Source organism: Odontomachus brunneus, unplaced genomic scaffold (genome assembly GCF_010583005.1).
Source record: "Odontomachus brunneus isolate Ranch 3 - 2012 unplaced genomic scaffold, Obru_v1 Obru_scaffold_044, whole genome shotgun sequence".
NCBI lineage: Eukaryota > Metazoa > Arthropoda > Insecta > Hymenoptera > Formicidae > Odontomachus > Odontomachus brunneus.
Window position 1 is genome coordinate 369,188 of NW_022639494.1, and position 17,808 is coordinate 386,995.

Below are 17,808 nucleotides of genomic sequence, written 5' to 3' on the forward strand. Positions count from 1 at the left end.
AGAGAGAGAGAGAGAGAGAGAGAGAGAGAGAGAGAGAGAGAGAGAGAGAGAGATCTACTTAATAACTCTTATAACAATCTTTATGACATTCAAATTACATTACAATTATTATATTGTAACGATTAGATCTTAATCAGCAGTTGCACAACGACCATAAGGATATATGAAGCTTAATTAGGATGAGTTTAAATAACGAAATATCATATTGCAACATAGAACGGTAATATTGCGCGGTATATTACGCGGAAAAAAAGTTCAATTCGTGTAATTGAACAGGGACTAGATGAAAATTCCGCAATGAAACATAGTGTATCTCCGTTACCGAAGGCATTTATCTGAACATTTATTCCGTGTTAAAACTTGGTTGCAATAATTATGAACAACATTGATTCAGTACACTGAAAGAAAAAATATCTAAGAAATAAGAAATATTTATTCGGTGAATATTGATAACATACTTGAATCCTAGTATAAAATATTTTTCAGATAAGAGAGTATATATTTTCTTAAGACCTTAGCTTTTCACGAAAGCAATTCTTTATTATACTTAAGTAAAAGAATTTAGACCTAAGTAAATGTCACTAATACCCATCGGATAAAAAAGTATTCTTTATACTTTAGATATTTTTTCTCTTACAGCATAGAAACCTTCTATAGAAGTCTTCTTACAACCAAGTTTTTTATTTGGTACATGTTCTTACCGGACAAAGGAAAATTCATTTACATTAACAGAATTGTTTTTCCGTGTACATGCGCTAAATAATAAAAAAAAATAGTCACGTGACGGTTCGCCCAAGCGTGACACAGAGCGTCGAAGGTCGTGCGCCCTCGGCAGAACAACGCACGTAGGTTCGCAAAGCAATCGCGATCATAACAACATTTGAAGCGAAAGTGTACGTGTCAGGCCACATCGCGCTCTATTCCCGATTATTCAAAATTAAGCAGACGTGAGCTGCGAGCCGAATCACGGTACTTTGTGCGTGATTGTGTCGTGTTGTGATTATCGTGAACGACAGAGTGGCAGTGTTCTAAATTTTACAGGGTAACTACCGTACCGTATTAATGTTATCAGATTTATAAAAAACATATATAGTCTCGTAGCTCGTGACACTTGCGCGCCGTACACTTCTCGATTCTCGATTTGTCGAGACCGAGCGGCCTCTTTATAATAACTAATTAGAGAAATCATTTTTTGTTTCAGATCTAGCGGAGTTTACGGCCGTATCACGGATGCAGTTGCATCACCGATGGATACGGATGCGGTGTCGAAGGATCCAGTTCGAGCCGAGCAGGCTCAATTCGAGGGTAAGTGTTATTCCTCCAACTTAACTCCTTGCGGTCGAAAGCTGCGATACAGTCGCCAAAATGTATCGCCGAATTACGGCCACACAGAGCTAATCCACTCACTATACTGAAAACATGTATTCGGAACTAAAATATTTGGTACATACGATTTGGTTGGCATTGCATGTCTTTCATTTGTGTCAAGTATTATTGAGAAAGCAAGGTACACATAGCCCCAATTAATTGTTTGCAATTACTAAACGTTTGGTTCCATTTCAACCAAATTACGACCCGGTGTGCCAAATTTTCATTTCGACAACAGGATTCTTTTTTCAGCGTGATATCTGTTCTTCAAACTCAAATTCTCAAATCTAACCAGCGAAATTTTTGTTGTTGCAGAGTTGGATGCAGGAGAACGCATCCGGAGGCTCCAAATTCGCAGTGTTTCGGTGAGTGAAAAAGATTGGGCCAGAAATTTTAGGTGATGGGTTTATTTCGAAAATTGTGTGGAAATCAATGCGACTCAGGGGAGAGTTGCCGAAATTGTACCTCATCAATTTCTTTATTATTTTTGGATATGAACGATACATCTAAAATGAGAAATAAATGAGCAATATAATTAAAAAATTTCAGATATCTTATTTCGTGCGTGCTAAAATCATTAGAAAAAAAATGTAGGAGACTGGTACGATTTCGGCAACTCCACATCGCGCATGGATTCTCACATATTGGATTTCTTGCGCATATATTCACGTAATTAAAAAATTCGGCAATCGCGCTGAAATTGCTAATTTTCGATTCCTGTGAAACTAAAGCGGACTGTGAACTGTCGCTATCAAAGACAAAAAGATCTCGAGGACGTGCACGACAAAGATTTGGGGAGTCTCCGTGGCGCAGTCTCGGCGAATTGAGTTAATCACTCGCGCGGATAATTAACATTTCTGACGCTAATTGAGCGGTCTTAGCGCGGCAGCACAGCTGAAGCCGTAACTCACACCGTGCCGGCTCGCGGGGATCTCAATGAAAAGTATCAGTAAACTCTCTATCGCCGCGCAACGGCGATAGAGCGTAGCCGCGGTGGTTTCCTCAGTTTATTTATTCCCGGGTCAAGGGAACTCCACTTCTTAAACACGAGGGTCAAGGAGTCAATGAGATCCGGTTGCTCAGGTATGTAACCGCGCAAGTGCTCGGAGTCTCTCTCTCTTTCTCTCACGGGCGTTTCGTTCGGCTTTATTCCCGGTAATTTTCCACGGGATCCTCCTCTCTCGTCGAGGTCACGCCACGGAACACCTTGTCGACGATCATTGCGAAATTATGCGTTGAAACGTGTCACCGCCGTCGTCTCGCGCCGTCCCGAATAACGATCGTCGCGCGATAATGCGCGCGAATGGCGATCCTTTTTCGACCCAGCGAACACGTCGACGATCTTTCCATCGACGTCGCGATTGATCTCCGTTGACACTTGCGACTGACCTCCATTGATCGTTCGACAGCACGGCCGAAGCCGGCAAGTAATCCAAGTACCGTAAATAACGCAGTTCCCGATGCGTGTACATAGGTTTTTTTTTTACCTTTCTATCTCATGTCATCGACTCGCCATTGGCTGGTTCGCGTCTATGCGATTAGTTATGCATTATAAATAAATTAATGAAGGACGCGTCGCACCAGTTTTTTCATAGCGCCAGTCACCGATAACCGGCGCAACGATTGACACGATTATCGATGGTATATCGACGTAAAAAGAACTAGTCAATGTAACTCGGGTATTTCCGAGTACACCCACACTCTCTGCGGCTATTACCCGAGCAATCAGATAGTAAATAGTTACGAGTATGCCAATGCATTCGTTCGTTATTTGTTAACAAATTTGTTCTTTATTGTTATAAAGTCTATAACCTGGAGCTGTCAAATTATTTCATGTATTCATTAAAATAACTTTAGTCGCAAGTTACTGATTCGTAGAAGGCGCACGGACGTGACATAAAGCTGCATCAAGTTAATGTATTCGTGTAACACCCGAAATGTACGGGTACTCGCGCAGGTATTCGGGTGAAACTCGAAAGACGAGTACCCGGGTGGTCGACAGCACTAAAAAGAATGATGCATGTATTTTATCGAACGCAAGAAAGTATGTCTTGTATTTGGTGGAATAACCAGTATCTCGCGCCGCGCAACACTTCAGCCACGCGCGATATTGGACAAATAAGTCGGCGTACTTTCTGTGAGATAGTTTGTTTCGTCCGATAGATTTTCTTTGAAGTGGCTCGTATCGAGTGGATTGAGGAAGCGATAAACGTCACGTTTTCCGCTTACTTTGACCCCGCTGTCGTCTATAAAAGACTTGCGCAAACCAGAACGCAATTGAAAGACCGTGTCCGCTACGAGACAAGAACACTCGTGTCCGTTTCTTTCGGCCGCATTTCCTTGTATTTGTCGCCTTTGAGGTGAAATGTATTTACCTTAGAGGGGAAAAAGCTCGAAAATCGCTATCGAAAATAACGTAAAAAGAGGAAAAGGTGACAGATGGAAACGGAGTTGTCACACACTGGAAGAGAAAACTATCTGAGAGAGAGATGACAAATATTTTTATACAATATACTCATATTTATCTAAATCTAAATTCTTTTATTTATAGATGAGATAAACAATTGTTTCCATGAGAAACTAAGGTTTTAAGAAAATGTATATTTTCCTACTTGGAAAATATTTCACATTAATACAGGTAAATATGTTATCATCACCACCCATCGAATAAGTGTATTTTCTTTTCTTGATATTTTTTCGATCAATACAGAGAGAATATAATTTTCCTCGGAAACGCGGGAATCGCGAGATTGTCGCAATTTTGAATTTGCGACTGGTCACACGTCTTCGTGTTTTGCGACAGAAATGAACTTTCTACAGAGTGCCAGCAACCTGCTGAGCGGAACGTGCGACACAGTCCGTTGTCATTCTGACTTATGCGGAACCACGCAGTTTCAGTCCATTAGTCGACTTAACGTTCGCGGAACGGCAAAACGCCGGTCGCAAATCCAGCGGCGCTACATTGCAACTCGACATCTCGCAATTGTAATTGTAACTGTTTTACAAATATAGAGTGGTTTATTTCTGGCGGCGCGCGCGACGAGAGGGTCGACTTATCGCACCGCTGACGCACACGATCGTCGATGAGGCTCGCGAAGTTCGTCGTACGTGGCTTCGCTGCGCGCGAAAGCGCAGCTGCGGCGAGGATGCCGCGCGAGAAGCACCGCGAACGCTGTTGTCAATGATTCCGCGGGTCTACCCCGCTGCCCTCAATTATTTCATAGGCCGCACGTTTCCATGGACGAGAGCGTGCCGGAGCGTCGCCTGGAAATTCTGCGAAGCGTATCGCCGCTATTCCGGCCAGCTCTCTCCTCTCCTATCGACTCACCTCCTTTTTTCCGTCTTCTTTTCTTGTCTCCTCCCTTTCTTTCTTTTTAACTCGTGACATCGGTTGGGTTCTTGTCCTAGCCGGACTCCGCAAATGTGCAAACGCGCAAACAAACGCAAGGGTCCGGCAAGGTGCAGAATACGATGGTTGTAAAAAGTACGGTACAATCAGAACGACGACATTGTTCCCTCAAATGCAGATATTTCTTACGAAGAAGGATCAGCAGTCTGGCATTATTTCCGCACAATGATTGGAATACAACGATCGAATAGTGCAGGATGGCCTTGCAAAGCTGTCAGGTGGTGGTGAAGTCGGCAATGCAAAGGACAGACATTTCTGCGTTTGAGAAAACGAACCTGTGAAATAGTAATTGAGGACAGCGACGTGAACACGTGGCATATTTGACAATTGATTCGCAGCTATGCGAAAGTTATCACGAACAAAATTACATATTTGTGAAGGAACGATTTATAAGTTCTCCAAAATCGATATTCTTCGGGAAACACCAAAGACATTATTGATAATAATAGTGTAAAGCCGTATAAAAACGTTCCACTATATTCTTATTCGATAAATTCGCGAGAAACTCGCGAAAGAAGGAAAGAAAGAAATCCATATTCATCTAATAGCGCGGAACAGGAACTGTCTCTCAGCTTAAAATCGGCTATGAACGAGGTAAACAACTCGGATAAACCACGGCAATTTTCCACTGCCAATGATACTTACAATTCTCTACTGTCCGTGAAAATTTGACTATTTTTTTATCGATCAAAAGTGCAGCCGCGAAACAGCTTTCTCTCTCTCTCTCTCTCTCTCTCTCTCTCTCTCTCTCTCTCTCTCTCTCTCTCGCTTGTCCGACAATTGTTCTCTCCTTTGTAACATGCAGCGAACACGTTGTCGCAACAATGGTTTATCACAGAACAATTTACCGTGAGGTTCCTGCATCCGTATAAAGCGTATCCCACACTCCGAAATGGACGCATTTACAAACTTACAGTCGTGTTCCGATGTAATTGCGGTCTCTCTGAGCCATCCGTAAACAAGCGCGGGCTCGCGCGCGGATTTATTCGCGCAGCGTACCGCGCGACTTCGCCGCTGCAGAAAATTGCAGCCGGAATCATGGTGCACAGGTTAGCGAACGATCGCCGTACATCGAGCGCAAACCTCGGACGATGGTGGTCGGTCTGTGTTACGGTGTTAGTGACGATGTCTATGTAGTGGTAGCCGTGATGGCTAGTGGCTGGCGCCGCCGGACGTTCAACAATGGTTGCTTTCCCCTTGCCCTCCTCCCTTTACACTCCCTTCGTGTTCCACCGACGCCGCCAGTCGCATAGTCGTCAAACACCCCCGACTACTGACAGCTTCGAACGGGACCTCGCTACTGCAATTTGTTCGCACGCGACTCTGCGGTGTCTTCCGGGTCGATCTCGCTTTGAATGATAATTAGCCGCAGTTATGCAAGAATGTTCCAACCCCCAAAATTATGATGGTTGTTTTAGTCACTAATGAGTAGTCCACACGTCTTTTCACATAAAACAAAAGAGATTCAAGCTTTATGAGCGCCTAAAATTAATTAAAAACAATTTTTATTTTTTAATATTTTTGTGTCATTTTTTTCACTAATTGTATCTTTTTTAAGGGCCAAACTTGTCAATGAATACCTTTAAAAAGAAGAAAATTGATCATGCTTAACTTCTTGAACGATTGCGAAGAACTTAAGTGCTATTTACACTTTCTAAATCATAAATAAAATTTTCATCTTCATTTTTCCTCGAACGTACTTCAAGTTGGAGCATTCTCGCATAACTACCGCCAATTGTATTCTGTTTTAATTACATTTTTTGTTTCTCGCTTATGATTCTCATTGGATGATCATGACGATTTTACTTTAATCGCGATTATTATTTTGGTCTCGAGTCTGTACCAGTATACAAGATAAATCTTGTTATTTTTTACAATAACTCATGAAAAATGCATTTGCATTTGCAAATAAGCCAAACTACATTCATTTATTATGCCAAACTACATTTATTTATTATGCAAAATTCAACTTGCATGTCTCGTAAATTCTTGATTTATATTCCGTGTTTCTTTTGATTCTCTTTTATGTTTATATTTTCATATTCCTCTACATGAAATCAATGATAAAGAACGATAAACAGCTTCTTTGGTCTGCTATCCGATAATATATATGAATGACGCACGTACAAGTTTTTCGAAAGAAAATAGAACTCGTGTTGTCGAGAGCGCTGCTTATATTAGAAATGGAAAAAAACAACGAATTTTATACGATCGCGTATCAATGGCGAGGAGAGAGAAAATGGGTCGCCGTGAACAAGCTCGCGCGACGCTCGAGGCCGTCGCTACTCCACTCAGGCAGCGATTGCGCTGTACGAATGGTGGGAGCGTCTCGGGGATACGCGAGGAGAGGGACAGGGGAAAGCTATAAAAGGTCGCAGGTGAGGGGCGGAGGCCAGTCGGCTTCGATCCGTCAAGCGATCGTTTATGGTGTGTTGGTTAGTCTTGCAGTCAATCCACGCTACGTTCTCGCACCTCTCGCCACGCAGTGATCGACCAGTTGTCGACGCACACGGATGTACCTTCTGGCTGAGGATGCAACTAGTTAGTGCGACGAGCTCGTGATACACGCTTATCGAGTACTTGTGTGTGACGCACGTGATTTCGTCTGCTCGGTATTATCGAATCAAGAAGGGACTGACGATATACTCACCTACACAACCACGTTCAATCTACAGAGAGGAGAGGGATTTTGTGCATCCGTTCTTCGCGCTCGTATGCATCCTCACCTGCTACCTCACCCGCTTCTTCTCTGCCCATCTCTCTAATAAACGCTGACATCGGCAGCTTTTACGATCGATAGGACACACACCGGATACGTGCGTGCGTGCGTGCGTGTGTGTGGTGTGTTGTGTGTGTGTGTGTGCGCGCGCGGACTTGTCGTCCGTCGAGCAATCACGCAGCGTGTGCTCTCTCACGCGAGACTCATCGGGAAGCTGTCGCGAGAAGAGAAAGAGAGAAAAAGAGACATACACACGGAGAAGAGCCGACCGAATTGATCGACTCGGCTGCTAACTGACTCCGGTGAGGTAGTCGTGATGAAGGCAATGGTGGTGAGTCCGGTGGGTGGCCGAGTGCCGCCCAATCGCGGAGTTCTGCATAACGGCCTGGGGATCGGCGGTACACGACGCGACCTGGAGGCCGAGGAGGTAGCCGCGTACCTGACGAAGTTGCGTTCGCTGGTGCCGGACATGCCACGTAAACGGAAGCTGTCGAAATTGGAGGTGATTCAGAGGGTGATCGAGTACATCTGCGACCTGCAGACCGCCTTGGAGGAGACGAACGCCGCGCATCAGGACACGAAGACGACAACACAATCGTCGAGGCAGCCTCTGCAACCGTTGCTGAACGCGGCAGTGACCACCACCAGCAGCGCCTCGACCGCCACGACGACGACGTCCATCACCGCCGGCGCGACCGTCGCCGAGCGGTGACCTGTCGGCAGGAGCGAACACTGAGGCACAGGTCGCATGCAAAAGGTCACCCTCCTTCTCGTAGGCTGACCGCGACTCTGCCGGGTTTCGCGACCATCATCCTCGAGGAAGGATGCTCGCGTGACTCCCGGTCGCGCGGACTTGGGAACCACGACGTCGCTGAGTTCTCGCGACGACAGGAGGTGTTGATTGATCGCGTCCGAGGGAGAGAGAAACGGGAGCCCGCTCGATGGTGTGCGCACCCGAAGAGAAATGACGGTGATGAGAAGCAGGACGTTGACGAGAGGGAAGCGCGAGACTGCGATCTCGAGGTTTCTCTTCCTGAGCGCGCGAAAGGAATTTGTAAATACACTTGTACATAGGCTCATCGCATTCCTCATGAGATCTCTTTCACCGGTTATACAGACCCGGCACGACCTCCCTTCCTGTTCCACTCTTTCGCTCCTCCCCGTAGACTCTTACCGTTCCAACATGAATCGGATGTCTCAGCGTGAGACCGTAACATCGTGTCTGTTTCGCGAGAGTTTCGTTCTTTGCGATATAGATGGACTGTAAGAAGAAGAACGCAGCACGACGGAGACTTTCCGATCGTTTTCCAACGAGCGATCTTGAAGTGGCGATCGCGTCTAGGTGAATTTCCCGCGATAAAAGCGTCGATATGTACGTTATGTTTGTCATCGATCAGTACCTTGAACCGCTCTCGCGGTTTCACGTAGATGCACCGTGTCGAGAGACGGAGGGAAAGAGCTCTTTCTCTCTCTCTATCTCAAACGTTTGTTACACTCGAATCATTACGGCGCCCCGCCCAACTGGTCGCCGATCGATCGCCTTTTCTTGCACGGTCTCTCTTGGAAAACGCTCCGTCGTCGTCGACAGTTGGAGCAATTTGTAGATAGCACCGAGAGAAATTTATTTCGAGGAATCGAAAGCAGGTGTAATAGCGATGAGCCGAGGCCCAATGCCGGAGAACGCACGCTCTAGATTCGCGTTTATCTTGAATACTTTAACAATGATGCCGGCCGTGGTTCTTGCGTAAAACTCTCCAATCTTCCTCGGCGACGTGGCAAATCCAACTCACCGAAATTACTCAGCTGATCTTTCGATTCCCCGCTTATTTTCTATTAAGATTTCACGCTCTACCCGTATCGCTAGTATCTTTGATTATTGTATGATTATTATATCGTTATTATAGCCCCTTATGTTATAATTTAGGAAAGGCTAATTCCCCTAATTCCCCAGCCCGCGTAACTATTGTATATTTGCAAAGACTGAAAGGCTGTAAGTACATCATTGCGCGGGCGTGATACACTCGCACATGTACACACACAACACACACGCGTACGTACACGAAATAAACGCAAACTGTGTCTATAAGTTATATCAATGGATCTGTTTCTTTTTCATGAAGCAATATATCCCGCGTCGTATCCTATTATCTGCCTTGTGTTCACGCGTGTGTGCAATTCTGCAAGTAACGGAATTCACGACCTAACTTGCGTTTTGCTCAACGAAATTAAGTAATAAGGAAATCGTCGTTGAAAATTAAAACACGATCAAAATTGAAGCACTCTCTCGATATTTTATAGTTTAGGAAAATATCTCTTCAAGATACATCAAAGCTCGTTTCTATAATTTTATTCAGCAAATTCCAAAGTATCCTGGTAAAAGTTGACTTTTCTCAAGATATAATATAAATACTCATCATATATCATTTTTTTAAACAATAATCGAGCAATTGAATGAACCTACATTATTAGAAATCGTAGAAGCAGTAGGCATCGCAGCTGTCAGAAATTCTGAGGACAACAGATCGGATCCAACTACCATCGTCCGTAAAGTAAAAAAATATAACATGAAAAGCAAGCAATACAGATCCCAGGCTTGGTCGCTGTGCCTCCCGGCTGCACCGTCGAGGGCCATAAATCCGCGAGGATTCGGCGATATCGTGAACGGAAGGACGAGGGTAGCGGGCAAGGGAGAGACGGGAGGGAGACTAAATAGGCGCACGTGCGCGCAACAATCTACGCACACGTGCGAAGAGGGGTGGCCGGTCGTTCGCCATCGCCATCAGTCTCGTCGGCGAAGGATGTGTGCGAACTATACAAGGGCGACACGTCGTTCCGGCGGGGTGTAGGAGTTCGCAAAGTCCGTATTGATCGTCTTCTGGCGCGGGTCACGTGCGCGCTCCTGGGAACGCTCGGTCCGGGGTATACCCACGGGAACTGACTCCAGCCCCGTGTCCCTTGGCTCTCTCTCTTCCCCCCTCTCTTTCTCTCTCTGTCTCTCCTCGCTCCCCTCATCCTCTTCCTTGGGTAGCTCATGTTCGCTTTCCGCTCCCCTCGCGATATGGTCGGGTGAGTGAGTGAGTGAGTGAATGCATTTATTACCTTAGAGGATTCGAACAATCCTTTAAGAGCATCCATCAATAACATCAGCGTGTGTAAACCCTTTATCTGAAAATGTTACCGTCGAACAGCACACGCTGCAAAATCCCGAATGCGCAGTTCTTTTCTACCTTATCGTAATTCCAGCTGAAGCTGCTTCGTATGGGAAATATTAAAAGTGTCTCTTAGACCCCTTCTTTGTTAGAAACGAGATAGATATATGTCCGGATTGTAGAGAGGAGAGGAGAAAAGCGAACGACTGTGAAAAATTGAGCTATAAGTAGAACGAACGCAGCACATAACGGTATCTCCGCGTAATAATACCGTGAGATATCAAGAGTTTGAAGGAAGTCATCTGTCAATGCTATAAAGCAAAAACAATAATGATTATAGCGCTTTGCACTGATTATTGCTATTGAAATTGTTGTACCGATAGTTCTCTTCATAGGGGTTGATATTTAAAGAAACGAAACGAAGCGGAAATTCTATCTCTCTATTCTGTCTAATTCCATCTGACATGAAATCAACGTAAAAAAGTCAATGTAAAATTTATCTAAATTTAATATATATGTAAATCTACCCAACAAAACAAACACAACAACACACAAAGTCCCATACATATAGTCGTCAAAGCTTCGCAATAAGATTCAGTCCCGTACTTGTGATCTAGAGAACAACACCGCTTCCGGAGTTCAAAACGTGACCTTGTGTTCAAACTTATTCTCAAGATAAATAGGCGTACTATGTACTTCAATCAAGGGGCATCTAACAAGATAGGTTCCCTGTTTTGCCACGACTTCAAGCCATTTCAGAGGCTCGTAATAGGTAGCGATGCGATGGGAAGAGAGAACGAGAGGCTCGCTTTCGACACGAGGGTGGTGGAGTATCCGCTGGCGACCCACCGCTTGCTGGTGGTGTACGCCACGCTGATAATGGAAATGAAGGCTGACTCACTACCGGGTTCATCCTCCTTCCTCGTTTCGGCACGTGCCGCCACCGAATCGATTTACGGAGAATCGCGACTCGTGACAGAGTCGACGGTAAATAACGCGGCGATTTCTTATAAAACGAAACGATGCCTATCCTTCCTTTTTTATTCTTTAACGCATTGTCGTATGTATTCTGTATTTTGATATATATAATAGCTCTGCTAGAGAGGGTACGGGAATTATTTAAAACAATTTTTTTTTTCTTTCAACAAGAAGTCATTAATGACTGAAGGGGTTGTGAGTAACTGTGTACAGCGAATATTTACCATCAAATTTTAATGTATTAAACGTATGCTTACAAAAAGTGTTCAGTACTGTCTTCTTTGTTAATGACAACCACCATTGTATTATCGTCAATACAATTTTAAAATTCAACGATTTGAGCAAATTGCAAAATCAATATTCGCAAATGACCAATGTAATACAGAACGTAAAGGTAGAAAGGCACCAAAAGAATATACAGTTACAAGAAACTATCAAGATGGGGAGAAGATCGATGACAGGACGGATGTATCGTGAAAACCTATACCGAGAAAAGACACCTAAATTAAAGGTCTTCAGGTCCTCAATTTACGATGACACAGTCGGAAGTGGTTACTTTCTTCTAGTACAAGCGGAGGGACGATGGCCGATTGGAAATAATTATGGCACGTGTACTGCGTTTAACACCCCACTATATCAAATAAACAATCTCATTGTCTACATTATAGATTGTAATTTGTACATATTAATGGTTAATACATAATAATAAGTTATGTACAGGACTCGGAAGCTGGTGCTGATCTGTGGATGAAGTCGTTTATGAGGTATCACTGATGACGAGGTGAAAATAATGCACATTGTTTATTATCAGTGATAATATGACAACTCAAATAACACAAAAATCCAAAACATCTGAGAAATGCTTAAAAGAATTCTCAACAAATCAGGAATATGTTCAACAGATACATAAAGACAATCAGGAAAATTTTGTTGACATTTTTACGTCGTTTATAAAAATTTAGTAAGTCTCTTTCTCGGCGTTCTTCATATTTTAAAAACAGAATAAACTTTCTAAAATTTTTAAAGTTGATATTCATGTTAACTGAGAAGTGCCTAAGACACTTCTGTCCAATCGTCAGAGAGGTGATGGTCACTACTCAACACCAACTCGCAAGCCCTTAATTATGCACTCTCCAAAAAACGATTCTTTCTTAAGTCTCATTATTCCATAAGACGAAATAAGTCGCGTTATGTGCGTCGATCGGACGCGCTGGAAAAGAAATTGCTTACTTCCCGTTTTAAAACACTTATCCATTCGGACTTTAAATTCGGATCGTATATGTTTTTGCAATCGCATGTACAGGAAATTCTCTTCCGTACAGTAAATCCTATAATTTTTTTTATATCGTAAACACTGTCGATATAACCAAAAATACATGTCTCAAATGGATTGTAATACACGAGTAAATAACAATGTAAACGGAATAAACTTTTAACTGGTATTCTATTTTTAATCGTACCTGGGCCCTATTTTAATGTAATAATAAAAAAGAACACAAAAAAAGTAAAGTCTTTCGATATACAACAACAATAAAAAATAATTTTAATTGATTGGAACGTATACAATAATTGGAGAGGAGATCTTCGTACATATCCCAACTTGAAATAATAAAACAAAGAATTATTTGGAATACTTTAAATCCTCTCTACCTTGATAACAAACGACTAATATATAATACCAGTCAAAAGTCAGAAAGTCAGAACATCGTAAAATGCTGTGTTATTTCAAGATGACTCGTCGGTGAGGTATAACAGGTATACAAAACGGTATATCCCTCCATTCGTTTTCGCTCTCAAAAGAATTTTCAACCGCGTGTTAAAAGCAACGTTGAATTCGCGTTAAGTTCCGTTAAGCGTGCACACACATGATTCGTACCCGGATAATTACGGGGTATACGAGACCGTCCCTGTCGCCTAATTGATGCCGTTTCGGCAATATTCAAGCAATACCGAGTAAGACGCTTCGCGCGCGATAATACAAATCCGCCTTTGCACGGTTTCCGATTATGTCTGATTAATGGTAACGAGGGAGACGTAAGAATCGCGTCTACTAAACTTGAGTGGTCAGATACTTTTGGATCGAGTCTTTGTCTCTGGCGAGCCACGCGGCGTTCAATCTGATGGACTCCACGCTCTGCTGCACCGTTCTCTCGGTACCCGGGGTCGGGTGACTCTCGAAGAAGTTCTCCACGTCTTTGGCAAGTTCCTCGGTGACGAAATTCTCCGTGGTGAATTTCACCAATCTGGCCAGCAGAAAGCCACCCTCGTAACGGTCCAGCAGCGTCTTCCAGTTCTGCTTGAAGAAGTTCCATGCTAACAGGCGTCCCTTGTATGTCATACCCACGGACATGATGGCGAACACCGTGTCTTGAGCGCGCACCTCATCGCTCATGGCGAAGTCCAAGACCTTGAATAGCAAGGCTTCATCCTTGATCGCGCCCAGCGCTCTCAAGATCCTGTCCTTCTCTTCGTGAAGATCAGATTCCTTGTACAGCTTTACCATAGTATCATAAGTATCGGCATCGCCCACAGAAAGCACGGCGCGATAAACTGGACTGCGCAGATCAGCAGCGAGCGTTGTTGTGCCGTTCACGTGGAGTTCAAACCTCCTCTTCGCCTCTTGAATAGTGTCCTGATCATTCAAAGCCGCCATACGACCTAATACGAGGGATCGGAGCAACGTATCTAAGTGGCTCTCATTCAGCTTCGGATCCCATCCTAACCTATTGTTAATATCGCGAAATAGGTTGCGTCCGAATGCCTTGAAGGAGTCCTCGAATTCCAAGTGCGAAATCAAGACGCCGATTTTGCTTAGAGTGTTCACTATGCTAGACCATACCGTGAAGTTATCTTCACGTTGAAACGCTTGCATGAGTTCGAGAACTTCCACGGTGGACGCATGGCCGGCTTGTACTATGGCAAATAGGTCATCCAGTAGACCCAATCTATCCAAAGGAGGCAATGTATGATCCTTGATCGCCGGCAAAAGAAGCGACAAAGCGGAGTGACTGTAACGAGTTCGGTAGAAGCCGACAGTGCCGGGATTGACCTTCAGCCAGGCGTCCTCAGGAATATCCTCGATTAAGTACTTCCTCGTTTTAGCGTCTAGTATGCTGCTGAATATCGTCTTATTCGGATCTTTCGCAGAGCTGAAGCTTATCGGTATAATCCATACGTCTTCTGTGGTGTCTACCGAGCCATCGGCTAAGAATCTACACTGAGACAGTGTCAGAACTCTGTTATCACCTTCTTGGACATAATCGACTTTGACAATGGGAAAGCCCTGTCGCTTGGTCCACGACGACATAACGTTACGTACAGCTTTATTACTGGCCTCCTCCAATGCAGCCCAGAGATCCTCAGTTTCCGCATTGGCGTAGCTGTGTCGCTTCAGGTACAGATTCATGCCCTTTCTGAAGTCACCGTCACCTATGTACGCGTGCAACATGCGAATCACGGAGGCTCCCTTGTGATATGATATGTCGTCGAAGATTTCATCGATTTCTGACGGATGACCAACTGGCACTTCGATAGGATGGCTGTTCTTCAGAGCATCCAGTTCCAGCGCTCGGATATGCGTGTCTGTTACAAATTGCGTCCAGATGTCATATTCCGGGAAGAGATGTGCAACGCAGAGGAACTCGACGAACGATGCGTAGCCTTCGTTCAGCCACAGATGCGTCCACCACTCCATTGTGACGAGATTACCAAACCACTGATGCGCCAGCTCGTGCGCTACTATCAACGCAATCCACTGTTTGCGTACGGCCGACGTGTTTTGTGGATCCACGAGCAGACAGGTCTCGCGATATGTGACCAAACCCCAGTTCTCCATGGCGCCGGACGAAAAATCGGAGATCGCAATGAGATCAATCTTCGGCAGGGGATACGCTATGCCGAAGTAGGTTTTATAGTAGGGCAGGACCTTGGTCGCCACCTCCAACGCAAACTGGCCCTGCTCCTTTTTAGACTTGGGTACGTAAACCCGAACTAATACACCATCACTAGACTTGTCCTCTATATAATCAAACTCGCCTACCACTACTGCTACTAAGTACGTCGACATAATTGGCGTTCTCTCAAAAGTCAATGACTCGTAGTTGTCATTCGTAACTTGGTTTTTCACCGGCTGAAAATGAAGAAAAATGTGATGTGTGATCGATGTTGCAAGACTGGTAAAAAAAGAATTAATTTTAATTTACATATATATTACAATTTAACGCGATTGTAGTGTATTCTAATTTTTAATACAAAAAAAAAAAAAAACAAACGAGAGAGAAAGAGAGAGAGAGAGAGAGAGAGAGAAAATATTTCAGATGCTGAGCGCTGCTTACCATATTGGAAAGTGCTGTAAGACCAATTGGTACTTTTAGAGCAATATCAAATGTAGCTTTGAGTGCTGGTTCGTCCCAACATGGGAAACAACGTCTAGCATCTGTTGGTTCAAATTGAGTAACTGCTGCATGTTCAATGGTGCCATCATCTCTGAAAACATAAAAATTTTATATCATATTAAGTTTCAATTAGCTTTCATCATTAGGTAGAACCATTCAATCAGGAATGTCTGAAATGAAAACAAATTACCAAATATTTTACTATACAACAGTTACTATAGCACAATATGAATATAATACATATGTCGATATAAGACATAGATTAGATCATAATATGCATGATTTCACTTTTAAAAGATTGAAGATTTAATTTAAATGTCTTTATTTACTCAACTGTTACATAACTTCCAAGTATTAAAACTAACAAATGAGGATTGTAATACATAGTGGAAAATTCTTTTGTTAATCAAATAAATCAGGATAATAAATTTTTTATTTTATCATATCACACACCACTAAAATTATATTCTTACCCACAATATTTGCTTCTATAAAAGCCTTTCATCTTGTCATTGATCTCACCCACAAATTCGAGATTCAGGTACCCACTTTTACCAAGGGGTAGATTTTTAGGAAACACCAAAGTGGCCGTTTCCTCAGATGCCGACAATTCAATTTTATCGGCGGGAATGGTCTCACCATCGTTTCCATTGAATGTTGCACTCTTTATATTAATTTCTAACGAATTTAAGACAACGGTGTCAGTTGCGCAGTTTACCTATATCCCCCCAAAAAAAGGAAAGAATCAGTGAAATATTCACTCAGTAACTCAGAAATTAACCGTCAGAAAATAAAGTGGTCACCTCTTCAAAGATAACGGAAAGATACTGTCAAGAGTCTAATTCAAGATAAGAGGCAGATAACTTGGACAAACATCATCGCACAATCTCTCAGTTAATAAGCAACTAGTCGGAAGATCTAGACCGTAATTACGAGATAAGGATGTACATGTGTATGTGTGTACGTACACATGTATCGTACTAACAAAATCTAAACATTAATCGAGTAGATTCGCGAAGAAGCGCCAAGTTTCTTGGTTATGTTCGCCATATGGTTAGCGGCGCTTTCTTGTCACTCAGCTCGCTGAGCGATCGTCGACGAGTAAAACAAGCAGACCGAAAGTAATGTGCTCGAGCAACCGAACGGCCGAACTTACGTCGATATGCACGTTCTCCGTGCCGTCGAAAGTGAAAGTGGAAAGGTTCGGCGTCAGCGTGATATCATAGTGATAGGGACACACGGTCGTTGGCAGACGGCGAAACGGCTTCTTCTCATTATTCGACATCGTCGCACGGCTCGACTCGCTCGCGACTTGGTTCGTACTGTAACGCGCGACCTGCTTGCCGTTCCTGACGGTAACGTTCACTAGCAACAGCCGCTGCAACAAATTATCGCCGACTCCCTTCCCTTTTTGCTGACTCACAAAGCGACAGCGTACACCTACACGTGCAACGGCGCGCGAGAACATGGCCAGAGACGTAGACAGGCGATCGGGAGTGCATCCAATCACGAACGGGGAAAATATCTAGATGGCATGCAATCCACATCGAATGCGAATGTGGAATCCGCCAATGTGGATCCGCGATTTCCATCTAAGTGGAGACATCTTGCGGATTGAGAGAAGTTTATTGGGATTGATATAGGGTCTATTTTCTATTGCTGAACTAGTGTACATACACTTTCGGAAAAAAGATAGATATACAGATAAAATTTGATAAAAGAAAGATGAGGAAGAACTAGTGCAGCCCAGGGCTGCTATTCCGTTACCGTGGTTCCGACAGTTATCAGATC

The 17,808-nt window shown here is 43.7% G+C and overlaps 3 protein-coding genes across 3 annotated transcripts in view; 2 read left to right on the top strand and 1 right to left on the bottom strand.

Moving 5' to 3' along the window:
• The window catches only part of LOC116844677, a 25,772-nt gene extending 18,765 nt beyond the window's left edge, over positions 1 to 7,007 (top strand). Inside the window, exons 3-5 of the mRNA XM_032816542.1 lie at positions 1,202 to 1,305; positions 1,684 to 1,733; positions 2,100 to 7,007. Coding sequence (XP_032672433.1) covers positions 1,202 to 1,305; positions 1,684 to 1,733; positions 2,100 to 2,195 — 250 coding nt within the window. The 3' untranslated portion in view covers positions 2,196 to 7,007. The remainder of the gene's footprint in view (positions 1 to 1,201; positions 1,306 to 1,683; positions 1,734 to 2,099) is intronic.
• Positions 7,008 to 7,168: 161 nt separating this feature from the next.
• LOC116844678 (DNA-binding protein inhibitor ID-2) lies at positions 7,169 to 9,419 on the top strand. The gene has a single exon (XM_032816543.1). It carries the CDS (start codon positions 7,813 to 7,815, stop codon positions 8,206 to 8,208), a length of 396 nt encoding a protein of 131 aa, XP_032672434.1. The 5' UTR covers positions 7,169 to 7,812; the 3' UTR covers positions 8,209 to 9,419.
• Positions 9,420 to 11,840: 2,421 nt separating this feature from the next.
• LOC116844671 (puromycin-sensitive aminopeptidase) lies at positions 11,841 to 17,506 on the bottom strand. The gene is made up of 4 exons (XM_032816531.1): positions 17,174 to 17,506; positions 16,491 to 16,735; positions 15,958 to 16,108; positions 11,841 to 15,752 (listed from the first exon to the last, which is right to left on the bottom strand). Exons 1-4 carry the CDS (start codon positions 17,483 to 17,485, stop codon positions 13,674 to 13,676), a joined length of 2,787 nt encoding a protein of 928 aa, XP_032672422.1. The 5' UTR covers positions 17,486 to 17,506; the 3' UTR covers positions 11,841 to 13,673.
• Between the last annotated feature and the right edge of the window lie 302 nt (positions 17,507 to 17,808).